Source organism: Lithobates pipiens, unplaced genomic scaffold (genome assembly GCF_037356315.1).
Source record: "Lithobates pipiens isolate NorthernLeopardFrog02 unplaced genomic scaffold, aLitPip1_a1.2 Scaffold_13, whole genome shotgun sequence".
NCBI classification, from domain to species: domain Eukaryota; kingdom Metazoa; phylum Chordata; class Amphibia; order Anura; family Ranidae; genus Lithobates; species Lithobates pipiens.
The window spans coordinates 439,046,154-439,073,798 of NW_027507718.1; the positions used below are offsets into that span (position 1 = coordinate 439,046,154).

Here is a 27,645-nt window from a genome sequence, read left to right on the forward strand (position 1 = left end):
ATTCGGAACAATGTCCCTCTTCCCCCCCTCATTTTGGTCTGATCTATAAAGATGTATATAAAATGCACTTTTTATCATCAAAAAGTGTTTTCCAGCACTAAACTTTTCATCTGATTTCTAAATTTGGTGCATTTGTAAATTCCAAAAGCCAATATAAAGGAATGATAGTGGTAAAAAAAAGCACTTGTGGGTTTAACCAGTCTTGTTTGTTGTACAATTCTCCTTTAAGGGGACGTGACAGGGGGTGTGCCCTATGCCTGCATACTTTTGCTGATAGGTGTCCCTCATTTCCACCTCAAAAAGTTGGGAGGTATGTTAGTGTTAGGAAAGCGAATATTCATTTGTTTTCTAACACAGCTGAGTGACCTGCAAGCACCAGGACGGGGCGCGTCACCTCCCTGAAATTCGTTTTTGCAGCCTGGGATGTCTGGACTTGTCATGCGACTCTGCAGTCCCAAGTCGTAGGACAAGTCGCACAAGGGGCCTAAAGGTGAACTAAAAGCGTGACATAATGCGAACTGTCCAATCCAGAACCAGACTGGAGGTGACTCTATACTGACCAGGAACAGGTGTGCAGATAAGGAAAATCTACAAAGAAAGAAGAATATATCTGCATGCTAGTTCCAGGTCAGTGTGAGGAGCCTGTATTTCCTCCCTAGTTCTCTCATTATTTACAGTCTGCACAGCCCGGTTTCCACCTGTGCTCACGATTATTACACTCAGTATTGTTACATTCAGTATTATTACACTCAGTATTGTGTTACACTCAGTATTGTTACATTCAGTAGTATTACACTCAGTATTATTACACTCAGTATTACTACACTCAGTATTATTACACTCAGCATTATTACATTCAGTATTGTGTTACACTCAGTATTATTACACTCAGTATTATTACACTCAGCATTATTACATTCAGTATTATTACACTCAGTATTATTACGCTCAGTATTGTTACATTCAGTATTATTACACTAAGTATTGTGTTACACTCAGCATTATTACACTCGGTATTGTTACACTCGGTATTGTTACACTCGGTATTATTACACTCGGTATTATTACACTCGGTATTATTACAATCAGTATTATTACACTCAGTATTATTACAATCAGTATTATTACACTCAGCATTATTACATTCAGTATTATTACACTCAGTATTATTACATTCAGTATTGTGTTTAGTGATGGCCGAACGGTTCGCCCGGCGGTCGTTTCGCGGCGAATTTCCGACTTTCGCCGTCCGCGGGTTCGAACGCCTTTTTCCGTCGTTCGCCCCGGCGGACTTACGTGTTTAATGTATACAAGAACTTTAACCTTTCGTGACACGTTTATCATGTGTTACAGGACAACCAATTGAGACATGACAGCTCATGGACACTTGGACATTCCCCCTAACCTATAAATACACCCGATCCGGTGGCCATTTTACATTCTTTCTTCTGTCACTGTAGGGAAAGGATCCTGTGTGGAGTAGGGACAGAGAAAACGCTAGCTATTTGGTACACAAAAGTTCTTTTCAGGACTGGTATAGGTGTTAGGTCAGCAGCCTGAGTTTCTTTTGTCAGTTTAGATAAAGGGACAGAGCGCTGTATGCTGCTATTTTAGGGACAGCTCAGCCAGATTAGTCTTTCTTCATCATCATCATCATCATCATCATTAGCTGTTACTATCAGGTCCACAAAAGAGCTGTTCCAGCTAATCGTTCCAGCCTACTCTTTTTTGCCAATTTGTATAGGGACAGGCAGGAAGCAGTGTGTCAGGCAGTGAGGATAATTTTAAAGACTTGCTGTTACTATTAGTTCCACAAAGGTTCTTTTCAGGACTGGTATCAGTGGTACGGTAATAGGCTTGTACACGTATAATATTCTTTCTTCCAAATATAGAAAGAATATTATACTTGACTGCTGCCCTTCTGCTGCAGTCTGCTAATCATTCACAACTCACTTGTTCCACAAAGCTCTTTATCAGGACTGGTAACTTGGTCTGTCTAGGGTGCTACGGTACATAGGCTTGGGTGCGGTACAGTCTGCTGTTCTGTAAGGACCGCTATCGGTCCACAATACATAGGGTTGCCGTGCACTACTGCTGACCGCTGCCCTATACTGCAGCAGTCCTTCAGCGGTATAGGGACTGACGCACAGTCTGCTAAACACTAATACACAACCTGCTTGGTCCACAAAAGTTCTTATAAGGACTGGTAACTTGGTATAGGGTGCTACGGTACATAGGCCTGAGTGCAGTACAGTCTGCTGTTCTGTAAGGACCGCTATCGGTCCACAATACATAGGGTTGCCGTGCACTACTGCTGACCGCTGCCCTATACTGCAGCAGTCCTTCATTGGTATAGGGACTGACGTACAGTCTGCTAATCACTAACACACAACCTGCTTGGTCCACAAAAGTTCTTATAAGGACTGGTAACTTGGTATAGGGTGCTACGGTACATAGGCCTGAGTGCAGTACAGTCTGCTGTTCTGTAAGGACCGCTATCGGTCCACAATACATAGGGTTGCCGTGCACTACTGCTGACCGCTGCCCTATACTGCAGCAGTCCTTCATTGGTATAGGGACTGACGTACAGTCTGCTAATCACTAACACACAACCTGCTTGGTCCACAAAAGTTCTTATAAGGACTGGTAACTTGGTATAGGGTGCTACGGTACATAGGCCTGAGTGCGTTACAGTCTGCTGTTCTGTAAGGACCGCTATCGGTCCACAATACATAGGGTTGCCGTGCACTACTGCTGACCGCTGCCCTATACTGCAGCAGTCCTTCAGCGGTATAGGGACTGACGCACAGTCTGCTAAACACTAACACACAACCTGCTTGGTCCACAAAAGTTTTTATAAGGACTGGTAACTTGGTATAGGGTGCTACGGTACATAGGCCTGAGTGCAGTACAGTCTGCTGTTCTGTAAGGACCGCTATCGGTCCACAATACATAGGGTTGCCGTGCACTACTGCTGACCGCTGCCCTATACTGCAGCAGTCCTTCATTGGTATAGGGACTGACGTACAGTCTGCTAATCACTAACACACAACCTGCTTGGTCCACAAAAGTTCTTATAAGGACTGGTAACTTGGTATAGGGTGCTACGGTACATAGGCCTGAGTGCGTTACAGTCTGCTGTTCTGTAAGGACCGCTATCGGTCCACAATACATAGGGTTGCCGTGCACTACTGCTGACCGCTGCCCTATACTGCAGCAGTCCTTCATTGGTATAGGGACTGACGTACAGTCTGCTAATCACTAACACACAACCTGCTTGTTCCACAAAAGTTCTTATAAGGACTGGTAACTTGGTATAGGGTGCTACGGTACATAGGCTTGAGTGCGGTACAGTCTGCTGTTCTGTAAGGACCGCTATCGGTCCACAATAGATAGGGTTGACGTGCACCACTGCTGACCGCTGCCCTATACTGCAGCAGTCCTTCAGCGGTATAGGGACTGACGTACAGTCTGCTAAACACTAATACACAACCTGCTTGGTCCACAAAAGTTCTTATAAGGACTGGTAACTTGGTATAGGGTGCTACGGTACATAGGCTTGAGTGCGGTACAGTCTGCTGTTCTGTAAGGACCGCTATCGGTCCACAATAGATAGGGTTGACGTGCACCACTGCTGACCGCTGCCCTATACTGCAGCAGTCCTTCAGCGGTATAGGGACTGACGTACAGTCTGCTAAACACTAATACACAACCTGCTTGGTCCACAAAAGTTCTTATAAGGACTGGTAACTTGGTATAGGGTGCTACGGTACATAGGCTTGAGTGCGGTACAGTCTGCTGTTCTGTAAGGACCGCTATCGGTCCACAATAGATAGGGTTGACGTGCACCACTGCTGACCGCTGCCCTATACTGCAGCAGTCCTTCAGCGGTATAGGGACTGACGTACAGTCTGCTAAACACTAATACACAACCTGCTTGGTCCACAAAAGTTCTTATAAGGACTGGTAACTTGGTATAGGGTGCTACGGTACATAGGCTTGAGTGCGGTACAGTCTGCTGTTCTGTAAGGACCGCTATCGGTCCACAATAGATAGGGTTGACGTGCACCACTGCTGACCGCTCACCTATACTGCAGCAGTCCTTCAGCGGTATAGGGACTGACGTACAGTCTGCTAATCACTAACACACAACCTGCTTGTTCCACAAAAGTTCTTATAAGGACTGGTAACTTGGTATAGGGTGCTACGGTACATAGGCTTGAGTGCGGTACAGTCTGCTGTTCTGTAAGGACCGCTATCGGTCCACAATAGATAGGGTTGACGTGCACCACTGCTGACCGCTGCCCTATACTGCAGCAGTCCTTCAGCGGTATAGGGACTGACGTACAGTCTGCTAAACACTAATACACAACCTGCTTGGTCCACAAAAGTTCTTATAAGGACTGGTAACTTGGTATAGGGTGCTACGGTACATAGGCTTGAGTGCGGTACAGTCTGCTGTTCTGTAAGGACCGCTATCGGTCCACAATAGATAGGGTTGACGTGCACCACTGCTGACCGCTGCCCTATACTGCAGCAGTCCTTCAGCGGTATAGGGACTGACGTACAGTCTGCTAAACACTAATACACAACCTGCTTGGTCCACAAAAGTTCTTATAAGGACTGGTAACTTGGTATAGGGTGCTACGGTACATAGGCTTGAGTGCGGTACAGTCTGCTGTTCTGTAAGGACCGCTATCGGTCCACAATAGATAGGGTTGACGTGCACCACTGCTGACCGCTCACCTATACTGCAGCAGTCCTTCAGCGGTATAGGGACTAAGAGTTTTGTCACAGGGTCATTTAAAAAATGACATGCAGAGGAAGAGGCAGGCCCTTCCGCAGGGGTGGTAGGGGTAGGGCAGGAGCAACAGGCTTGAGCCAAAGTGGGAAGTTGCAGAAGGTGCGTTCAATTACTTTAAAGGATGCACCAGACTTGGTTGAGTGGCTCGCTCAGCCTTACTCTTCTGCACCCTCCTCATCCTCTCGATCTGCACCCTCTTCTTCACTCTCTGCTATGTGCACCCCCAAAGACACTACCACCAACAACACGACCACCACCACCACCACCACATACCTTCCGCTTGAGTCACTGGAATTATTTTCCGATCCATATCAAGAGGACATTTCTGATGCGCAGCCACTCTTGGTATTGGATCAGGAAGAGGAGGTAGCAACAAGCGCTACTCAGCAGTCTGACGCCAGTACCCAGATCAGCCCAAGGAGGAGGTTGGTCCCCGGTGTTGCTGCCTACTCTACTTATAGCGGTGGGGAAGGTGACGTTGATGATGACGTGTCTAGTGATGTCACGTGGGTGCCCACAAGAGAGGAAGAGGAGGGGAGTTCAGAGGGAGATATGGACCAGCAGATAGGGAGGAGAAGCAGCAATGACTTACATTGCACAGCAGGGACAAAGCAGACTGCAAATGTATCAGGAGCGAGTCATCGACCATGTACGGTCACATCTGGCGCTCCCAGGACACCGGCACATGGCTCCGCAGTGTGGGCTTTTTTTAACGTGTCCGCTGCTGACAATAGCGTTGCCATCTGCAATCTTTGCAGTCAACGCGTTAGTCGCGGTAAGCCCAATACTCACCTAGGGACGACCGCCTTAAGAAGGCACATGAGCAGCCATCACCGAGCCCAGTGGGAGCAACGGAACACACAAAGCCACACTGCAGGCTCTCACCGTCCAGCCTCGTCTTCTACTTCTCCTTCTCCTCTCTCCTCACAATTGTCCTCCACTCCACCTTCCATCACGCCAAGCTCACATTTTTCTGCAAAAAGGCAGGCTTCCGTGGGCCTAATGTTTGAGCGTAAAAAAATGATGACGCCGGATAACCCTCTTGCCCAACGGTTGGCGGCTGGCTTGTCAGAACTCATAGCCCGCCAACTACTGCCATATAAACTGGTGGACTCGGAGGCCTTTCGCAAATTTGTGGCCATTGGAACACCACAATGGAAGGTCCCAGGAAGGAAGTATTTCTCAGAGAAGGGCATCCCAGAGCTATATGGCCATGTTCAGCGGCAAGTGAATGTATCTCTGGCACACAGTGTCGGTGCCAAGATACATCTGACCACAGACACGTGGTCTAGCAAACACGGGCAGGGAAGGTATATCAGTTTTACTGCCCACTGGGTGAACCTTCTGACGGCCGTCAAGCATGTAACCCGTGGCACCCGTGTAGATTTGGTTTTACCGCCACGGATTGCATGCAGGCCTGACTCTTCTTCTCCTCCTCCTACTCCATCCTCCTCCCTCTCCTCCTCAGCTGCCTCCTCCTTTTCCGCTGCTAGCGTCTCTTCCACTGCACCGCCCAAGCTCCCCAGAACCTATTCCACATGCCAGGTGAGACGTTGCCATGCCGTGCTGCGTCTGTTGTGCCTGGAAGCAAAGAGCCACACTGGCCCGGCACTCCTTTCAGCTTTGCGTTCACAGGCAGATGAGTGGCTAACACCGCTCAATTTGACAGTTGGTAAAGTGGTGTGTGACAACGGTGCCAATCTGCTTAGCGCATTGAAACAGGGCAAAATCACGCACGTGCCGTGCATGGCACACGTCTTAAACTTGGTCGTGCAGCGATTCCTTGTCAAATACCCTGGGGTCCAGGACATCTTGCGGCAGGCAAGGAAAATCTCGGCCCATTTCAGAAGATCTTACACGGCCATGGCTCGCCTTGCTGACATTCAGCGGCGACACCATCTGCCGGTCAGACGTCTTATTTGCGATTGCCCGACGCGATGGAACTCAACCTTCTATATGCTTGATAGGCTGCTCCAGCAGAAACGTGCAGTTAACGTCTACCTGTATGAACTCTGCGAAAGAAACGGTTCTGGGGAGCTGGGTTTTTTTTCACCGCGCCAGTGGCTGCTCATGCGCGACACATGCAGACTTCTGCGGCCATTTGAGGAGATCACCAAACTGGTCAGTCGCAGCCATGGCGCCATCAGTGACATGGTACCTTATGCCTTCTTTCTGGAGCGTGCATTGCGTCGTGTCATTGATCAGGCTGTGGAGGAGCAGGAGCGGGAAGATGAGGAAGTCGCAATGCTGGATGAATTCCCAGGGGGGGCTACTCTATCTGAGACAAGTCAACAACAGGAGTCTGATGAGGAGTCAGAGGAGGATGGTGCCGGGGCGGATGAGCAGGAGCAAGAAGAGCATGCTTTAAACCTTTCTGGGATCCCTGTTGTGCGAGGATGGGGAGAGGAGAATGAAGAGGACGACATTATCCTGGATGATGAGCAGGAGCCAGGCCACCACACCGCTTCCACTTTAGTGCAAATGGGGGCCTTCATGCTCCAGTGTTTTAATAGGGACCCCCGTATAAAAAGCATGAGGGTCAAGGACCAGTACTGGGTGGCAACGTACTTAGACCCCCGGTACAAACACAAAATGGCGGAAATGTTACCGCCGTCGCAGAGGGCTGTCAGAATGCAGCACTTCCAGGCCTTGCTTCGAGAAATGCTGCATTCTGCTTTTGCGTGCGCTGGCAGAGGAGCAATTCCCACTCCCAGAGAAGGATTTGCGGGTACCAATCCAACAGCGCCTGCAAGAAGAGGCCGGTTTGAAGATGTGTTGGTGACTTCGGATATGAGGTCATTCTTTCAGCCGACCCATCGACAGGTGTCATCCGGATCCAGCATCAGGGAACGCCTAGACCGTCAGGTGTCCGACTACATTGGGTTAACGGCCGATGTGGACGCTCTGAGGAGTGATGAACCCCTAGACTACTGGGTGGGCAGGCTTGACCTCTGGCCAGAGCTTGCCCAATTTGCAATCGAACTGTTGGCTTGCCCCTCATCCAGTGTCCTGTCCGAAAGGACGTTCAGCGCAGCAGGGGGGATTGTGACCGATAAGCGTACTCGCCTAGCTCACCACAGTGTTAACTACCTCACATTTCTAAAAATGAATGAGGCATGGATCTCGGAGGAATTCAACACATGTGATCAGTAGACCATGTATATGTCTATAAACAATTTTTGGAATCAAGCACACAGACCTTCTTAATTCATTTGGCTCACTTCCCTGACCCAAAAAAGCACACCGTACTATATGCCCCTACCCTCCTCTTTGAAGAGGTTGAGCGGTGTCATATTTCTACTGGGGCTGCTTATTATGAGGGGTTCCCACCATCCCTGTGCTGTGCTGACTTCCTCCTGGGTGTTCTTATTATGAGGGGCTCCCACCATCCCTGTGCTGTGCTGACTTCCTCCTGGGGGTTCTTATTATGAGGGGATCACACCATCCCTGTGCTGTGCTGACTTCCTCCTGGGGCTGCTTACGGTGCTGCTGTCAGCGCTGTATGTCACGGAGCTGCTGTCAGCGCTGTATGTCACGGAGCTGCTGTCAGCGCTGTATGTCACGGAGCTGCTGTCAGCGCTGTATGTCACGGAGCTGCTGTCAGCGCTGTATGTCACGGAGCTGCTGTCAGCGCTGTATGTCACGGAGCTGCTGTCAGCGCTGTATGTCACGGAGCTGCTGTCAGCGCTGTATGTCACGGAGCTGCTGTCAGCGCTGTATGTCACGGAGCTGCTGTCAGCGCTGTATGTCACGGAGCTGCTGTCAGCGCTGTATGTCACGGTGCTGCTGTCAGCGCTGTATGTCACGGAGCTGCTGTCAGCGCTGTATGTCACGGAGCTGCTGTCAGTGCTGTATGTCACGGAGCTGCTGTCAGCGCTGTATGTCACGGAGCTGCTGTCAGCGCTGTATGTCACGGAGCTGCTGTCAGCGCTGTATGTCACGGTGCTGCTGTCAGCGCTGTATGTCACGGAGCTGCTGTCAGCGCTGTATGTCACGGAGCTGCTGTCAGCGCTGTATGTCACGGAGCTGCTGTCAGCGCTGTATGTCACGGAGCTGCTGTCAGCGCTGTATGTCACGGAGCTGCTGTCAGCGCTGTATGTCACGGTGCTGATGTCAGTGCTCTGTATTACGGTGCTGCTGTCAGTGCTCTGTATCTCCTGCACCCTCTTGTTTGCCTACCCTGGTCCCTGACCTTCCCTCTCCTCCATTGCCTTCATTAGCTCCATAGTCCTGAATTGTCAGAACAATTTCCCAAATAAAAAAAAAATGCTTGTAGTTATCGATCCCAAATTCACCTCATACATGTATTATGCTATTGTCCAGGTGGTGGGACTACGTGCTACCCCCTAATAATTACCCCGTGGCCGCAAATTCGACCTAAAGGTTTGCGAAATTCGCCTCCCATTGAAGTCAATGGAGCCCGCGGCGAACGGTCGTTTTCGCGAACGTTTGTGTCCGTTCGCGTTTCGCGTTCGCGAAACGTCCCGTCGGAAGTTCGTCCATCACTAATTGTGTTACACTCAGTACTATTACATTCAGTATTATTACACTCAGTATTATTACATTCAGTATTATGACACTCAGTATTATTACACTCTGTATTGTTACACTCAGTATTATTAAACTCGGTATTATTAAACTTGGTATTATTACAATCTGTATTATTACATTCAGTATTATTACACTCAGCATTATTACATTCAGTATTATTACACTCAGTATTGTTACATTCAGTATTATTACACTCAGCATTATTACATTCAGTATTATTACGCTCAGTATTATTACGCTCAGTATTGTTACATTCAGTATTATTACACTAAGTATTGTGTTACACTCAGTATTGTTACACTCAGTATTATTACACTCGGTATTATTACCCTCGGTATTATTACAATCAGTATTATTACACTCAGCATTATTACATTCAGTATTATTCCACTCGGTATTGTTACACTCAGTATTATTACAATCTGTATTATTACACTCGGTATTGTTACACTCAGTATTATTACACTCAGTATTGTTACTCAGTATTATTACAATCTGTATTATTACACTCGGTATTGTTACACTCCGTATTATTACACTCGGTATTGTTACACTCCGTATTATTACACTCGGTATTGTTACACTCCGTATTATTACACTCGGTATTGTTACACTCGGTATTGTTACACTCGGTATTATTGCACTCGGTATTATTGCACTCGGTATTATTACACTCGGTATTATTGCACTCGGTATTATTACACTCGGTATTGTTACACTCGGTATTATTGCACTCGGTATTATTGCACTCGGTATTATTGCACTCGGTATTATTACACTCGGTATTATTGCACTCGGTATTATTACACTCGGTATTGTTACACTCGGTATTATTGCACTCGGTATTATTGTGGATTGTACATTAATTATATAACCAGAGGACAGTAGCTGTCTGTAATCACTCTGATAAGATAATCAGCGCTGCTCCTGGTGACGTCACAGGAGGAATCCTTCCTGACCGGGGATAGACCCTGTTCGCTCCCAGCTTTTCCCTTCTATTGGCTGGCTGCTGATCCAACCCTGAGCTGGAACGTCGGCGGAGGTGCCAGCGCGCATGCGCGGGTCCCGGGATCCCCGAGGTTGGGCTGTGGGGTACTGCAGGTGGAAGGAGTGACCCGGGCCAGGATCATGAGGAGCGGAGGAGGGGGAGATGCAGATGATGGCCGGGACTGGGAGGTGAGGAGGAGGAGAGGGGGATGGGGACGGCTGTGTGATGTACAATCATCATCATCCTGTACACACATCCCCACCAGCTGCTGTCATAGTGAGCAGGGCACTGTGCACCGTATATCACCTACATGAGCCCCCACACCTCATACTCCTATCCCACCTGCCTGCTCTGTGACCGGACAATTGCCTTCTCAATGTAGTGCCAGTGTTCTGTCCAAAAATGTCCGCCTATCGAGTAGTGTCCGCCTTGTACTGCGCAGGCGCAGCGATTGTGCAGTATGGAGCACAAGGAGATTCGGAAAATCTCCGAAGAAGAATGGCGCCTGCGCTGTGAGTCCAGGTGCAAGCCCCACCATCCAAGTGGACATAGGGCTGCACATAATTAGAGGGCCCCTCGCTTCGCTCGCCTCGCTTCGCTCGGCTCTTTTTTATTCCAACTCTATGTCCACTTGGATGGTGGGGCTTGAACCCGGACTCAGTGCAGGCGCCATTCATCTTCGGATATTTTCGGAATCTGCTTGCATGCTCAGTACACAGCGGACACTATCCAACGGGGGACAGTATTTGACAGGACACCGGTCTCAGGGATGTCATGTATAGAACAGTCAGTGTACACATTGCAGAGTCCAGAGGGTGTAATATACAGCACAATGTGCAGCGTGCAGGTCCCCCTGACCATGTCATTCCAGTCACACCATAGCCATCCTCTGTATATAGCATATAAAATAGTGTGCAGCAGAGTGCAGGGGTCTGGAGTATGTAATGTACAGCACATTGTATGGAGTGCAGGAGTCTAGAATACAAGGCTGGTGCAAGGATTTTTGACACCCTAGGTGAAACCTAATTTTGCCGCCCCCCATTGGCTCCACCCCATTTGCCCTGCCCATGTATACCTCACTTTTTAATGAAGTGTCAATCAAATGCAGCCAACCAGCTCCCATCAATGAACGTTTGTTTGCTTCTATTCATTTGGGAGTCAGGAAACAGACACAGTCCTTCACCACTACTGTGCCCCTGACACTATGTGCAAACGGAGCAATGGCTAATGCTGAGACTTAGTTGCTTGTTGAAGAGAGTAGGAACACCAGTGGCTGGCGCCCTAGGCAGCAGCGCACCCTAGGTGGCTGCCTAGTTTGCCTAGTGGCAACACCAGCCCTGATGAAATATGTAATGTAAAGCACATTGTACCGGGTGCATGAGTCCAGATTATGTCATGTACAGCTCATTGTCCAGAGTGCAGGAGTCTGGAGTATGTAATGTACAGCACATTGTCCGGAGTGCAGGAGTCCAGATTATGTAATGTACAGCACATTGTACAGAGAGTAGGGGTCTGGAGTATGTGATGTACAGTAGTGAATGGAAAAGTACCCCATTACCTTGGTGTTCAGTGAACATGTACTCCATTTTATTGTTTTATCAGAGGAGAAAGGCCCTTACATTGGTGGCAGTGAAGATGTGTACTTTCTTACATTGGTGGTCAGTGGAAGACTTGTCCCCTTACATTGGTGCTGTGTGGTAGAATACCCCTCTACAGCGAGGAATGTCTCCTTCCATTGGTGGTCAGTGCTGGAAGTGTCCCCCCCCTTCCGTTGGTGGTCAGTGCTGGAAGTGTCCCCCCTTCCGTTGGTGGTCAGTGCTGGAAGTGTCCCCCCTTCCGTTGGTGGTCAGTGCTGGGAGTGTCCCCCCTTCCGTTGGTGGTCAGTGCTGGGAGTGTCCCCCCTTCCGTTGGTGGTCAGTGCTGGGAGTGTCCCCCCTTCCGTTGGTGGTCAGTGCTGGGAGTGTCCCCCCTTCCGTTGGTGGTCAGTGCTGGGAGTGTCCCCCCTTCCATGGGTGGTCAGCCACCATGTTTCTGAGGACACAATACATATAATTGGGCTTATTCAGTAAGGGAATTGAGAATCTTTCCACAATGCATTGTGTGACTATTCATTCTTCTATTATCCAGTCATGTGCAGATAAAATAGGTAAACAGGAATGTTCTTTTCACATGATTGGATAAATAAAGTGAATAGTCACACAAAAACTGTTTTAGTAAGGCTAAAACAGACCACCAGACACACTCAGACCACCGAAATGTTAGAAGTATAGCGCCGCTAGTTTTAGTGGCTCTCTACCTGCGCTGTGCAGACAGGTTGCTTTTAAGCCCAAAGAAGGGGTTAAAAGTGGCCAAAAAGCGCTGCAAGTGCACCGCCCCAGTGTGAATGCCCTCAAGCTTAAACACTGGGGAGGCAGTTTACAGGCGCTATTTTTAGCGCTAAAATGCCTGAAAAGCGCCTTTGGTGTGAAAGGGGTCTAAATCAAACCTTAGATATATGGCGGCTGTCACATTTGGTAATATACTTTCAACTGTGCTTGTCCAGGTCACAGAGACCTTTATCTTCCAAACATTTGACGGGCAAAACTAGCGACCCAAGGTGAAGGGCTCGTTAAAGGAACTATGTAGCATTGGAAAAGATGGTGAATGTAATTGTCATCCTTGCAGCTGAGCTCAAAGAGAACTCTAAAATGGTCACCCATCGGCCAAATTCCTGCTGAATCAGCTGAAATTCCAGCAATGGGTGACCCTGTTGGGAAAAAGTAAATATCAAAATGACTGACTGAGCCAGGAGGAAAAAAATGGATGAACAGAGACTATTGGATGCAGTCAACAGTGCAGATTCTGTTTAATATGGATTGGGGAGTCGATTGCTTGGTCTGCACATGTGTAGAAATTTCCATGTGTACTGCTAGCTGTTGAATTTGTTTTCATTTACTGAAACAGACTGAAAAAATTACAGCGATGGGGATGAATTCTAAGGCCATCAAACGCAGTAAAGCCATACATGGATTGAAAGTCAGCCGCTTCAGTGGGGATCGGTCCAGATTTACTGTATGGGCAGGTTGATTGTTCCCAAGTTGATCCATCAATCAACTTGAATATAACCGACCCGTCTCATTTTTTACATTCAATTACTGCTGGTGGCTATAGCCACTAGTGGTAATCATTGTGTTCTGCTGACTCCGACCCCCCCCCCCCCCCCCCCCCCATGGTGGAAGGAAAGAAAGAAATCAAGTCATCTATGGGGCTGCTTTCAATTTTGCTCAAAAGTTTCATCCATCCACGCTAAACAACCTGAATGGACAAATCTGCTTGTGGATTCAGATAGCCAGCACTGGCAGCTGCCTGAGCACCGGAACAGTGACTTCAAATGATTGGAAACGGTCACTGTTTGGCTGACAACTTTGGTTGCTGACAGGGCCACACATGGCTCAAATTTTTTCCGATTCAGTAGGAATTGGTGAAATTCCAGTGATGTATGGCTTAGTGTAACTAAAGGCAAACGTTTTTTTAATTTTAGATAGAGTGGAGAGGGATTAGAACCCATGTCTGGGTTTTATTGCTGCCTTTGCTCCTGTTTGGCAGATTCATCCTCTGTTTCTCCTGTTTACCATGATCAAGATTGATTATGTTAAATATAAGGGGCACTAGTGATTAACCATTGTATCCCACCAATACAAAATAAATATATACGGTAAAAACTATATATACACAAACTCTCATGTGCATATATAAATATATATAAAATGAATTTATGAATCCTGTGATGCTAATCAGTGTGTGCCAAAAGATTGAAACAATAATGATTAAAAGTCTATAAGTTGCCCAGTGAGTGTCATCAGAAATTTGACCAGTTTGAGAGAATTGAGCAAAAATCGAATAAAGTCCATAAACCACATCCAGTCTGAGTTTTCTGTCCACGCCGTGCTGTGACCCCCAGTGAACTATAGAAGTGCTAAACACTCACCAGACCACCAGTGACCACTTCATTAGTAGTGGTCAATATGCGCTTTATTCCATTCCTCGCATTATCAGGAAAACCCAACTTTGGATGATTTAAAACTTTCCCTCTTATGGATCTCATATGTATCAGAATAAGAAAGATTCTCAGTGTAGAAAATTTATTAAACATATAGGGACATAAAATTAAAATCATTAAAAATATATACCCCGCAAGTAAGACTAGGAACTTGCTTCGCTGCAGGAGCCACATGCATTCCAAATACCAAAAATGATGTGGCCAGAAGCCGGGAGCTCTACCCCCTAAGCGTTTCGTCATGACTTCTTCAGGAAGCATGTGCTGCGTGTTACTTCCTGAAGACGTCATTGTGATGAAACACAAAGAGTCGGAGCTTCTGTTATGTCACTTTCATCCAAGTAATTTAGGTAATTGGAACACACGCCAGCTCCTGGTTGCGGTGGTGAGAGTTTTTTTCCCCTGTGGAATTAGGCACATATTGATCACTTTTAATTAAGTGGTCACTGGTGGTCCGGTGAGTGTTTAGTACTACTAGCTCACTGGGTGTCCCAGCACTACGTGGAATGAAAACTGACTGCATGTAGTTTATGAATTTTATTTTGCTTTTTGGACAATTCCCTTGGACTTTTTTATTTTTATTTTTTGTACAATTTTCTGATGGCACTCACTGGTTTGATGTCACCATATTTATCCACTTGACATCCATGCTATGGCTGAATGATGGCCACAGCACGGATGTGAATTCCCGGGAGGCCATCATATGACGGCCTCCCCTGTGCACGCTCCCTGTAGGGCGTGCGCGAAGCGCGCTGTGATCATGTAGTCACTGAGACTCGGGTGATCTCTGATCCGAGTAAGGGGTTGGTCCCGGCCCCTTACCATGTGATCAACTGTCAGTCAATGACAGCTGATCACATGATCAAAACAAAAGCTTGGTGATCGCTTTTTTCCCCACAATGACAGTGGAGGAGAAAGAAAAGAAAGTCGGTCACCAGCTCATCTTAAAGGGACATCGGTCCCGAAAAGGAAGAGGCAACTATGCCTCATTTATGCCATCTGAAAGTGCCTCATCGGCGTACATCAATGACGGACAAAAATTACGTTTTAAAATTTTTATAACAAGATTTAAAAAAACATATATATATTTTTTATTCAATCTTTTTACTTTTTTTTTTTTTTATCAAAAAATAAAAATCGCACAGGTGATCAAATACCACCAAAAGAAAGCTCTATTTGGGGGGAAAAATGATAAAAATGTAATTTGGGTACAAGTGTCATTCAAACTGCATCAGCACTGAAAGCTGAAAATTGGTCTGGATAGGAGGGGGTTTAAGTGGCCAGTAAGCAAGTGGTTATATGTTTGACAGCATTTGCAACTTATAGATTTTTAATCGTCGTTTCACTTTTGGCACACGTGAATATTTTGGCATACATTTATTTGCATCACAAGATTCATTATTATTGAGAATATATATATTTTATTTATGCACTTGATGTTTTTGTGTGTATGCTGTATATAGTTTTTATATATCTATTTCGTATTGGTGGGATACAATGGTTAAAGACTTCTTAGACGTGATGGCTGCATTTATTTTATTTTCACCTGGTCATCCTGCCAGTAAGTGTTTTTCAACTGAACAAGCTGTCATGGAGATGCAGCAGTTAGAGGGTTAAGACAAACCATTTAACGCTGACAGGGGTGCTTTACAATAGTCATTTTATTTATGTTTTTTGCAAAACTGTTGGTGTAACAGCTTAAAACGTTTTAGCAGGAGTTTTTCTTCAATTTGTTTAGTGAATGTGAAGTGTTACTTTAGAGTCGAGATCCACCCAGCAGCCTGGACTGAACCACTAAGAGACTGAGCCAGCCCCTCCAATCTTCTGTATAGCTCAGCGCTTCGAGTGAGCACTGGAGGGGCAGAGCAGACTGGCAGTGACTGACAGTTACCAGCTCTCTGCACAGTGGGAGAACTAAGCGATTAGCGGTGTTTGATCACTCCAATCTCAGTGCAGAGGCAGCATGGGACAGATGCAGCATCGGATCAATGCTGCATCCACCTAGGTGAGTATTTATTTATTTTTTTTAAGCATTTTACTTGCTGCACTTTCCAAAATTTCAATTTTTTATTTTTTTTTGCTTGCACTAAAGTTCCATTTTAACCAGATTTTATAATTTTTCCACATTTTACTCCAGTCAGGGGGCTCTACATTGTACAGACCTCTTATACTAGATTTTTAAAGTGTATCTAAGCCAAACAACAAAACTTTTATATATTGCTGCTTACTAGTCCTTAGATGTGGCTAATAACATTTTTCAGCATGTACAGAAAAAACATTTTGAGAACTGCAATCCTCGTCACTTTCTGCAAGCTGAAAAGAAACCATAAACATTTATGACTAGCAGTCTCTGTTCTAATTCATCCTAAAGATGTTCTATCAGGTTGCGGTCAGGATTCTGTACAGGCCAGCCAAGTTCCTCCACCCCAAACCCGCTCATTCATGTGTTTATGGACCTTGCTTTTTGTTCGGGTGCACAGTCATGTTGGAACAGGAAGGGGCCAAACTGTTCCCACAAAGTTGGGAGCATGGAAGTGTCTTAAATGTCTTGGTATGCTGACAGTTTAAGAGTTCCCTTCCCTGGAACTAAGGGGCCAAACCCGAGCCCTGAAAAACAGCCCCACACCATAATCCCCCTTCCACCAAATTGGGGTGGAGGAACTTGACTGGCTTGCAGAGTCCTGACGTCAACCCGATAGAACACCTTTGGGAGGAATTAGTATGGAGACTGTGAGCCAGGCCTTCTCATTCATATCAGTGCCTGACCTCACAAATGCTCATCTGGAAGAATGGTCAAACATTTCCATACACAGTTAAAGCTGTTATAGCTGCAAGGGGTGGGTTAACTCAATTTTGAACCCTACGGACTAAGACCTGGGATTTCAAGTTCATGTAAAGGCAGGTGTCCCAATACTTTTGACAATATAGTGTACATGGACAACAAAGGTTTTCATGCTGAGCACACGCCTAGCACAGTGATTGAACTGTCTCTAGTAATGATCGAGAGCTGGCGGGACTGGCTCCCAATCATGGGACCACTCTGACAGCGAATCACCATGGTCACGTTACCCCCCTGAGCTTTAAGACCTAGTTAAACGCACATCGGGGCTGGGAGAGAAGTGGTTAGAGGTGAACAAAGGCAGATTTGTTTAATATCCAGCCTGGGGGACAACTGTGGCTACCTCCATAGTACATTGGAGAAATGAGCATAGCCACCGAGGAATTACGTTAGTCATAGGATCATTAGGTGAAATCATTGAAAAAGGAAAACGAATGCAGTCAGTACACCATGTTAAGGACTGGTAAGCTTCAATAAACATCATTATTTGGGGGGATTACTGCAGGTACTTAATCAAGGCTCTTCTTTTCTTTTTTCAGTTCCTTGTGTGTAAAAGGAAGCTTGAGAGCAAGAAAGAGGCTTTACTCATCCTTTCCAAAGAGCTGGACACATGCCAGCAAGAGAGGGACCAGTACAGGCTGATGGCAAACCAGCTACGGGAGAGGCACCAGTCTTTGAAAAAGAAATATCGTGAGCTCATTGTATGTATTGTCATTTTTCTTTGGTTAGAAACATGTGACTATGTTCTGTTTATCTCATAGTACTAATGTATCATCCTGCACTTTCTTAAAGCGGTTGTATAGTTATTTTTCTCAAGTCATCTTCCAGGACGGCACACCTGAGAGATGAGAGGCTCCTCCCTACAGGAAACACAATCAATCGACAGCTGTTTTAAGTCCCCACCCTTCCCCTTGATCCTCAGTTTTTGATTGTGTTTCTCCCTACACAGCGAAACTGTTTGTTTTTTTTTCCAAATGACCCGAAGCCTGGGGCTGGTGGTCTCCCCCTGGGAGCCGGACCACAAGCCTGGGAAGCCTCTGGGTCTGGTAGGATATTCTTGTCCTTCCTGGGGGGTTCCCCTATCTTTTCCTCAGGGCGGGCAGCAGAAATTGGAAGAGCCCCCCTGAGAGCTGAAGGACCCTGGGTACAGTGGTGTACCCAGAACTTCAGGGGCCATTATCCTGTCTCCCCCTCCTTACCTGTACAGGTGGCTGTTCAGACGGGGGTGCTGGCCATCGGTTCTTTCCAGGGGGCTTGTCCCCGACTCCTGGGTCCCCGGTAGCTCGCGTGGGCTGCCGGAGAGGGCGTGGCAACAAGCACCCGCGTCATTTTCAAACTTCGGGAAAATGGCAGCGGCGTTCTTACCCAGGAGGGAAGGCTGAGAGTCAGTAGGAGCAGGCGCCCACATCCTCCTTTCTCTAGAGCGAGGAGGCACCAGTTTACTACGGTGGATGTCTGCCTTAACCACCTCAGATATGAAGATAGGAATGAGGAATGGAAGGCATTGCCCCCCCCCCCCCCCCATGTATATAGACTGACTGGTACAGTGCAGGACACAGCCTAACCTGGCACCTCCCTATGGGGACAGCAGTTGGGGGGGGGGGAGCACTTTGGCGGCTATCCTCCTTGCGTGTGGACCATAAGGATGGAAAAGCAAGCCCGCTGGCTGTGGCAAAAAGAGGAAGACGACAACGGTGAGTACTTTACTTTCCTTTTGCCGTGGGAATTTAGCTGCAAAATCCCCAATTCCAGCCAGAGGGTTCCTGGGCATTTGAGATCTCACCTGGGGTCTGGATTCAAATAGCCCTTAAGCTTCTGCTAAAAACACCAGCCGCAGCTCCCTCTTACATCAGAGAAGCTGTATGGTGGACAGGTGGTGCAGAGGAACGAGTGTGCCTAAACCACCTCAGATGAGAAAGAGGTAGGTAGGCCATTGCTCCCCCTTCCCCGTGTATATACTGACTGGTGCAGTGCAGAACCTGGGGTCGGGATACAAATAGCGCAGACGCCACTGCTAAAACCACCAGCCACAGCTCCCTCTTACAGCAGAGACACTGTGGTTATCGCAGCAGTAGGTTGCCAGCCTCTCCCTACATGCCCAGTTGTGGTACATTTAGTAGGGATGAATATAGCGTACAGAGGGGACCTGGTAGATACAAAGTTACTTACAGGCCAGGTATACCACTGAACAGGTTATTAATTGGGCAGTGGTTGGTGGATTCAGAAGCTCCCCTGGTCAGCAGGTGCACTAGGTTACCGGCCCTATTAGCCCAGCTGCTAGGAATCTGAAGTTGCTTCACAATGTTTAAAAGCTGACCTAACATTCAAGGATGGGCAGAGACCAAGCTATTGTGTGGCACAGTAGGGGTTCCCTTGTCACAGATCCTCCTTTTGGGGGTTGCCTGCTATAGTTAACTTTCATAAGCTCCAACCTCCCACTCCACCTTTACACTGTGTTTATATTATAGTGTAGGAGGTAAGAAGAAACTTTTTTTATTGGTTTGGGCTACAATCCACTCAGTGGCAGATCTAAAGGCGATTCACCATAGATAGCTCCCTACATCCTTTTAATTGAGGATTTTCTGTGCAAACCTATGCAAGAGCTACATAATTAATTGTTTGAAGCCTGCAAATAGCTATTTACCTCCCAGGCTAAACTGGTAACCACCTCTTCTAGAGAGGTCTTAAATTGGTCTCTAGGGCTGGGCTCATTGAGACTTTAGTTGCTAATCAGCACCACCTGGATATGTGCTGGCTAGCGTTTGCTCAGTCTATGGAGGTAAGGTAGGACAACAACTACTACTAATAGTAGGGTGTCCAACCATTTTAGGATCTGTTCCTTCTCTGGTGGTGAAGGTTTAGTATCTACAGCCCAGGCTATGCCTATGAAATAAATTGCCTGTTGGTTATTTCATAAAGGGATAGACCATGACGACTCATTGGCTGCACACCAGTAGACCTCAGTAGTGAAAGTTTGTCCTTGCTGGGATGTTTTTGTGGCACAGCAGAAATACACATTGAGATTTGTGACATCTCTGCTTATAAGGGCTATATTGCTGTACATCAGAAATGCACTGCACTGAAGCTTGTTTGCTGTCCTTTATATACTAAAGGTACTGCTTTGTTTGGCTACAGATCAGAAAAATACAACAGTGAAGGTGGTCTGTACTTTCTGGTTTTGTGTTGCACAGCAGAAATGCACATCGTTGAGTCAGGTGACATCTCTGCTCATAATGGTTATATTGCTGCACATCAGACATACACAAGATTGAGATCTGTCTGTGGGGCTTTGTGTCCTGTTTTACTGCCTTGTTGGTTACTTATCAGAAAGGCAGCAGTGAAGTCTGATGATCCTGATTTGCGTGGCGCTGTGCTGATTCAGACAGTGCTATTAACAGCAATGGCTGCCGAGTTTAAACATGCGATTTGACATGTTGAGTCGCAGGACAAATCATTTCAATATTGGTGTGCTATCTCTATTCATAGTGTTTTATTGTTGCACATCAGATTTATACAGCATTAAGGTCTGTGAGGTTTTGTGTCCTGTATTACTGCCTTATTAGAAAGGCAGCAGTGAAAATTGATGGTTCGAATTTGTTGGGCTACATAGTAGAAATACAAATTGAACCCCTGCCAGGTGTAGTACATATACTGCCTTTGGTAATCCATGTAGCACCACAAAGTGGTGTTGTGCTGATTTTAGCCATGCGATTTGACATGTTGAGTCGCAAGGCCAAATCGCTTCAATATGGATGTGCTATCTCTATTCAGAATTGTTATATTGTTGCACATCAGACATATACAAGATTGAAGGTTCTGTCCTTTGTCTTGCATATACTGCCTTATTGGCTGCATATCAGAAAGGACACAGCAGTGAAGGTTGCTTGTCTTTTTCTGATTTTGTTTTTGCTGCTCAGCTGAGAGACACATTGAGGATGCTGGTCTCTCTGCTCAGTATTGGTATATTGCTACACATCAGACATACACAAAGATTGAATGTTTGTGTCCTGTATGTCCTATATTTACTGCCTTATCGTTTGTATATCAGGCTAAGCAGTGTTTCTCATGGATCTACCTTTCTGCATCTTAGGGATACACAGCAGGGGTTTGTTGGCTGCAATCCTCCAGGGAGTCACAGCATTGGGGACCCCTTACTTGTTCGACCTGAAAATTGCTATTTGTTTTTTTCCCTGCGACCTGTGTAATCTTGAGGTCTGTGGATCCAGGAATCAGGGACTGCTGGTGTTGCACAGACACAAATGGTACCCATTGGAAGCCATAGTATATGACTTCTCATGCGTCTTGCAGTCCCAAGTCGCAGGTTGGGTCGCACGGGTGTGGGAACCCTAAACTTATCTGTCCCTTCTGATTGAGGTTTTGCTACACAGCAGGAATACTCATCATGGCGTTATTGTTTTATTTTGCAGCAGACCAGAAAGATTGCAGCTGTAAAGGCTGTCTGTCTTTTTCCTCAGTGTCTGCTTTTATGTTGTTGCACAGCAGAAATACTCAAGATTGAAGCTTGTTGGTGCTTTCTGTTTCAGAAAAACACAATGCTGCAGGTTGCTTGTGTCCTTTCTCAGTGTTGGTTCTATCTGAACTACACTACAGAAGTGCATGACAGAAAGGATTGTCTTGTGTTCCATATTTTTCCCTGTGGCATAGCAGAAATGCACAACACGGGAGTTGGTGTTCATATTAATCTTATAACTGTGGTGGTTTGTCAGAAATACACAACATAGAAGTTTGGGTCTTTCTGTCTTTATAGCCTTGTTTTGCTGTACATAGGTAAAGCACAACAGTAAAGGGGGTTCCTGTCCTTTCCGTATTTATATATCAGTTATGACCTAGCTAGCTGCACTAAAGAAATGCGCAGCATTTAGGGTTTGCTTGAGTCTTAATGTTTTTACGTCTTGGCAGCACATCAGAAAACCAGACTATGAGGACTGTTTGTCTACGTTGAGGTTCAGATTTGGGTCTCTTCCCATATTTGATATATTGGTTTAGCTAGTCACACTCAGGCACACAACATTGTTGTCTATGCTTGTGTCCTTTCTGTCTAAATCTATTGTGCCGTGCCCACAATCTATGATCATTTTATTTGTGATATTATTAATGCATGTATCACCTTTTTGTATTTCAGCCTTCTTTTCCATGGAGGGGCCAGGAGTTCGGGCTGCAGCTGCCACATGTCAGAAAACCTTGACCACTTGCATTCAGGGATGCCAGAACCATTTCCTAGGGTTGAAGCCCTGTAGGGTTATGGGACACTGGAGGAAGGGGATAATGAATCGCCCTGTTTAGTAAGAACTTGGAGAGTTCTGTTCAGAGGAGTATTAGGGCCTGAGGATGAAGTATAAAGATGTATACCCGATCGAATAGGTTTCGGCTCGGTGCATGGCCTTTATTTTGCCCTTTTAGCAAAACTAGACATAGCAATATGGGTAGTCTACTCCTGCTAGGGACTTTAATCTCCTGAAGAAGGCTCTCAGGCGTAAGTAAGGACATAGATTGGGCGTGCCTTAAACCCAGGGTTCAAGCTTCTGTTAATCTATTTCCCTTAAGTAGGCTTCCCTTTAGTCTTTTGCTAACATAAAGATAAAAAGGAAGCAGTTTTATTTCCCTCAACAGGATAGTGTTAAGACAGGCCCTCTTATTGATTAATGTAGTGTCCTTGTCTTACACAGGTCTCTTATTTATCTTTTTAGTGGTTCTAAGTAGCACCTACAGGCATAATAGGCCATGGTTGTTAGATGTGTGAGATAGGCAACATTGCTAACCTACAAGTTTAACATGTTTTCTGATTCCATTTTTAAGAGCCCATTTCACCTAGATACTGCATCTGAAGCGGAAAAGGCAGGAACATCTGTGGAGCAGACCTGCAGATCAGCCGCATGATCCAGCTAACATGCCTTCATCAAGCATATGAGCGTATGGAGTGGAGGTAAAGCTCACTGCAGAGCCAAGGTTCGCCAAGAAGGTTTTGCAGTGGCCCCACCCTAGGGTAGGCCTGAGGTACTTGTTTATCCTCTCAGGTGTGCCGTCCTGGAAGATGACTTGAGAAAAGTACCAGTTACTTACCGGTAACTGTCTTTCTGGGAAATCTTCCAGGACGGCAGGCCTACTTCCCGCCCGTTGGAGGAGGGAAAATTCTAGAACACTAGAAGGTGAGTACCTATGAGGAATGATTTCCCTTGTGAACCTGGTTCAGGAGTTACTTCTCTACAAACTGAGGATCAAGGGGAAGGGTGGGGACTTAAAACAGCTGTCGATTGATTGTGTTTCCTGTAGGGAGGAGCCTCTCATCTCTCAGGTGTGCCGTCCTGGAAGATTTCCCAGAAAGACAGTTACCGGTAAGTAACTGGTACTTTTTCTTTACTTTTACCTACAGGTAAGCCTATAATAAGGATTACCTGTAGGTAAAAAAAAAATATCTCCTAAACTTGTACGGTTTAGGAGATATTCCCCGTGTAATGAGCCTCTGACTGCAGCGGCGCATGCGCCCAGGGGATTCTCGGCTGAAAGATGGCAGACCTCGACGGAAGAAATTCTCCCGCGTGCATGCATGAGAGTGACGACAGTGGTTCCAGCCACTCGCAATGCTGCAGCCGCGATACCCGGAAGATATGCCAAGACAACATGCCATCTCCCTTGGCGTGGACCAGGTGAGTTACCAACGCCTCGTTTTAAGGTGAGTATTTATTATTCTTTTTTTTTATGGAGGAGTTAAAGTGCCACTGACCACCAATATTTTTTTTTTTTGGCGGATTCAGGGCCAGTTCACACCAGGAATTGCACAAGAACATGTTGCTGCACAGACAGTGTTGTACGTTTTCAGCCTATTCATTTTAAATGGGCTTAAAAGAGAAGTTGTGTATGTTTTTCGTTTTTCTTCAACCGTACTTGCCTAGGTGGAGGCAGCATCAGAACACCCACCTGCTCTAAAGCTGAGAACCAAGCAATCAAACACTGCTCATCCCTTGGTTCTCACATCTCTGTGGGCAGAGAGCCTCTCGCTGAGAGGCTAAGCTGGGTACTGGTCCAGGCATGCGGGCAGATCCCAACTTATTGTTGCGATCTTGCCCAGCCTGGACCGTCTCTGTGACATCAGCCGACAGAGGGCTTTAACCTGCTGTCTGCTGAAAATGGGTAACAAGGGTGCAGAATAAACTGCACTCCTGTAATCCCCAGGAAAAGTACAACTAAATGATCTTTGGCTGTACTTCTCCTTTAATCACATTGTATCACACCAAAAGTATGCATGCACTACTTTAAAAACACGCTGCAACCAGATGCATGCTACTTTTGTACCATGGAATCCAGTACAAGCAAACGCAGTGCATTTCAACCTGCATTTGGAGTGTTGTTAACTTAACATTGACACCTGCCGCAGATCACAACTACAGCGAGTTTTGATGTGGTGTGGGAAACGTGCGCAGAATGCAGGTTTCCCGCACTGTGTTCTGGTGTGAATGAGCACTGAAGGAATCTGCACTATTGTATTCAGATGTTCGGCAGCTGCCTGAGTGCCTGCATCTGATGGGAAGCAGCTACTGTTCGCCCGTTCGTTTTCCACCGAGCTCTGTCGATTTATTGATTTATTTAATTTAATTTTGTTGAGCCCGGCTGTACTGGCGGGACCACCCATGGCTCGGATTTCAGCTGAATCCCAAGCTGCAGGAATCTGATGAAATTCTAGCCATGGTTGGTAACTTAAAGATTAACTCCAGTTTTTTTGTGAAAAAAGACATTCCCCTCTTGGTCATCTATACACATTGCGCATTTCAAGGGTTTTAACAAACTGTGGTAGAGTTTTGATCTTTGTTATTGTGAAAAAATAGCTCTTTTTGTGTCCATGTACAAAGAGAATTAATGTCAGTGACTTTTACATTTTTCAATCATCTGCTTTTGCAGGGTTCAAATGAGAAAAGTGTCAGTGTCTGCATCCCTTTAGATGTCATTAACCCTTTCAGAGTATTTCACCAAAACTGAAATTTTGTTGCACAGAATGCAAGGATGCCCAAAATTGGATGTGCATCTTAGTGCAGACTTCTTGGAAAATCTGTGAGCCAATCACACAAGCAGGAAATGACATTTCTGGGCGGAGTTCTGTACATCATCTGTGTACACCTCCAGGTTGCCACATTGCATTTTACAGAAAATTACAGAGCTGCATATTGAAAAGGAAAGGTCTTTTCTAATAGCATTATATTACAATATGGCTTGTCTCCCAATTGTGTTTGCTATATTATTGTGGAATTACCCCTCAAGATACAGTCGCTGTGCTACGAGGGTATGCAGAAAGCACGGCCTGCATATATATTGAACAAACATTGCTTCCCTTGTGTGGGGTATTAAACCTAAATACAAACTTTTATTATATCGCGGCTTACCAATTCTTATTTATAATGTCTGCATTCGTTTTTTTTTGTTTGTTTTTTGTTTTTTTTAGGCTTACTTTTGTCTAGTTTCATCTAGTGATCTGGCCAGTGTATTCTGATGGCGGGGAAGTCTCTCCACTGTCAGAATACAATCACTTGGTGGGAGGACAACCATCAACATCAAGTGTGTGGATGGGGGAATCTGGTCTGTTGTGTGTGTGTGTGTGTGTGTGTGTGTGTGTGTGTTGTGTTTGTGTGTGTGTTGTTTTTTGTTTTGTTTTTGATTTGATTGAAAGAAAAAAATTAATGTATGGGCTACCCAACACTCTCCTCCTCTAGACTGACAATGCTGGTGTCCAATTGTGCCCCCTGTGCTCATTCATTCACTCTGATACAGGAGATGTGTTACTGGCCAGATCATCAAAGGAAAACGGGGAAGAAAGCCTAAAAAAAGGAAAACGAATGCAGCCATCACATCTAATGACTGGTGACTTTTATATGATGAAGCCAAGAAAAATTAGTCTTCCTGCTCTGATAAATGGGGCTGTGTTGTGTGGCAGAGCTGTGCATATCTCAGGACTGATTGGATAGAAATACAAATCCTTTGGCAGGCAAAACAGCTCCCTTTCTATATGTATTTAATATGTGTAATTCGCTGCTTGCTTAGAAGACAATAGCTCAGCGGAAGTAATTCCTCCATATCCCTCATGTGTAAATGGGGGAAGTGGCACTTTTTTTTTTAATCTTATTTTTTCCCCCATTCAACCCGCTGGTTGAACAAACAAAAAGTATAATGAATGGCCTACATAAGACATTTCAGGCTGTGGTTCACCACGTGATATGGCCCTGAATTGCATGTGATGATGCCAATGCCCCGTCCCCAGACCAGAGCTTCAGGGAGAGAAGGAAAGTGCCAGGGCCTGCCAGAGCAGGGAGTTAGGCAAGTAAAGCCAGCCATAGATGGTGCAATTTTCTTTCCTACAACCAAGGGTTGTCGGTGTTGATGGTGGAGTCCCTCCCGCTGAGCTATTGTGTTCTTCTGCCAAGGAGAACACCGTGATTATTGCTAGCAGCTATAGACGACAGGCTGGTTGTACCCAAGTTGACTGATTTTGATCAGGTTCATTCAGCCTTACCCATACATGGTTTGAATCTCGGCTGGTTCAGCAGGGACTGATTTGAACGGTCTATGGCCAGCTTGGCACAGCCTGTTCAGTTAGTGAGCATTTAACCCTTGCAGTACACGGGGAGAGGGTTCACTGTAAAAGTTGTTTTGGTGCCATTTGTGTAACATAATAGAGTGTGAATAAGGCTCAGCAGTGACTTCTTTCCTTTGTGTATGTAAGTTTAGTAAGCATAGCTGTTAGAACATCAGTGTTCTCCTCTGCAGAAACCTTTTTTTTTAAAAAGCCATCCTTTTTAATGCTTTACCTCTTTTAGCAGACTTCTGACCAAACGCTGGGGCTTTAACAATACATTATAGGAGGTCGCTGACCATTTTCACAGGATACAGCCTGGCACAAGCCTATTATTCCAGTTGACGTCATTGATCCATTAGCAGCTGTAGTGTCAGCTCAATCCTCCTCGCAGCTTGTCTTGCATGACATGTGATAAGGGAATACAATAGCCGTCTGATTTTGAAGTTCGGTCTTGAGAACAAGCCTCCTGCATTCTGGAACTGGATAGAAGATAATTATACTGCACAAGTAAACTGCGACAATGGGGAGCAGCAGGGCCGTGTGCTGAAAAGTTCTGGAGGAAAAGCTGAGATTAGAGAAGTGGGGGGAGTGCATTAATCTAAATTACTAGTGACTAGTACAATAGTACAAAAAATAATATCTAATGAAAGTCACAGGGTAAAGAATACCAGAAAATGTGATGTATTACTTTTCAGAGTTCTGTGAGCCCAGCACTGATAGTTTTCTTTGTGGGGTTCATGATCAGACTTGTGCTTACCAGTGGATAAAAATCAATGACTTAAAAAAAATAAAAAATTATATATATTATATATTTTATTTTTTCCTCATTAATATTAATAAAATGCTT

At 45.8% G+C, this 27,645-nt stretch overlaps 1 protein-coding gene across 4 annotated transcripts in view; it reads left to right on the forward strand.

The window, feature by feature from the left end:
• Positions 1 to 27,645, forward strand: part of CCDC149 (coiled-coil domain containing 149) — a 145,225-nt gene that overhangs the window by 21,886 nt on the left and 95,694 nt on the right. For 2 of the 4 annotated variants that reach the window (XM_077477693.1, XM_077477695.1), the window contains exons 1-2: positions 10,388 to 10,531; positions 17,758 to 17,919. In XM_077477693.1, the coding sequence (XP_077333819.1) occupies positions 10,484 to 10,531; positions 17,758 to 17,919 (210 nt within the window). In that variant the 5' untranslated portion in view covers positions 10,388 to 10,483. Of the gene's footprint in view, positions 1 to 10,387; positions 10,532 to 17,757; positions 17,920 to 27,645 lie in introns of those variants that run through there. The other 2 variants (XM_077477692.1, XM_077477694.1) reach the window with 1 other exon arrangement.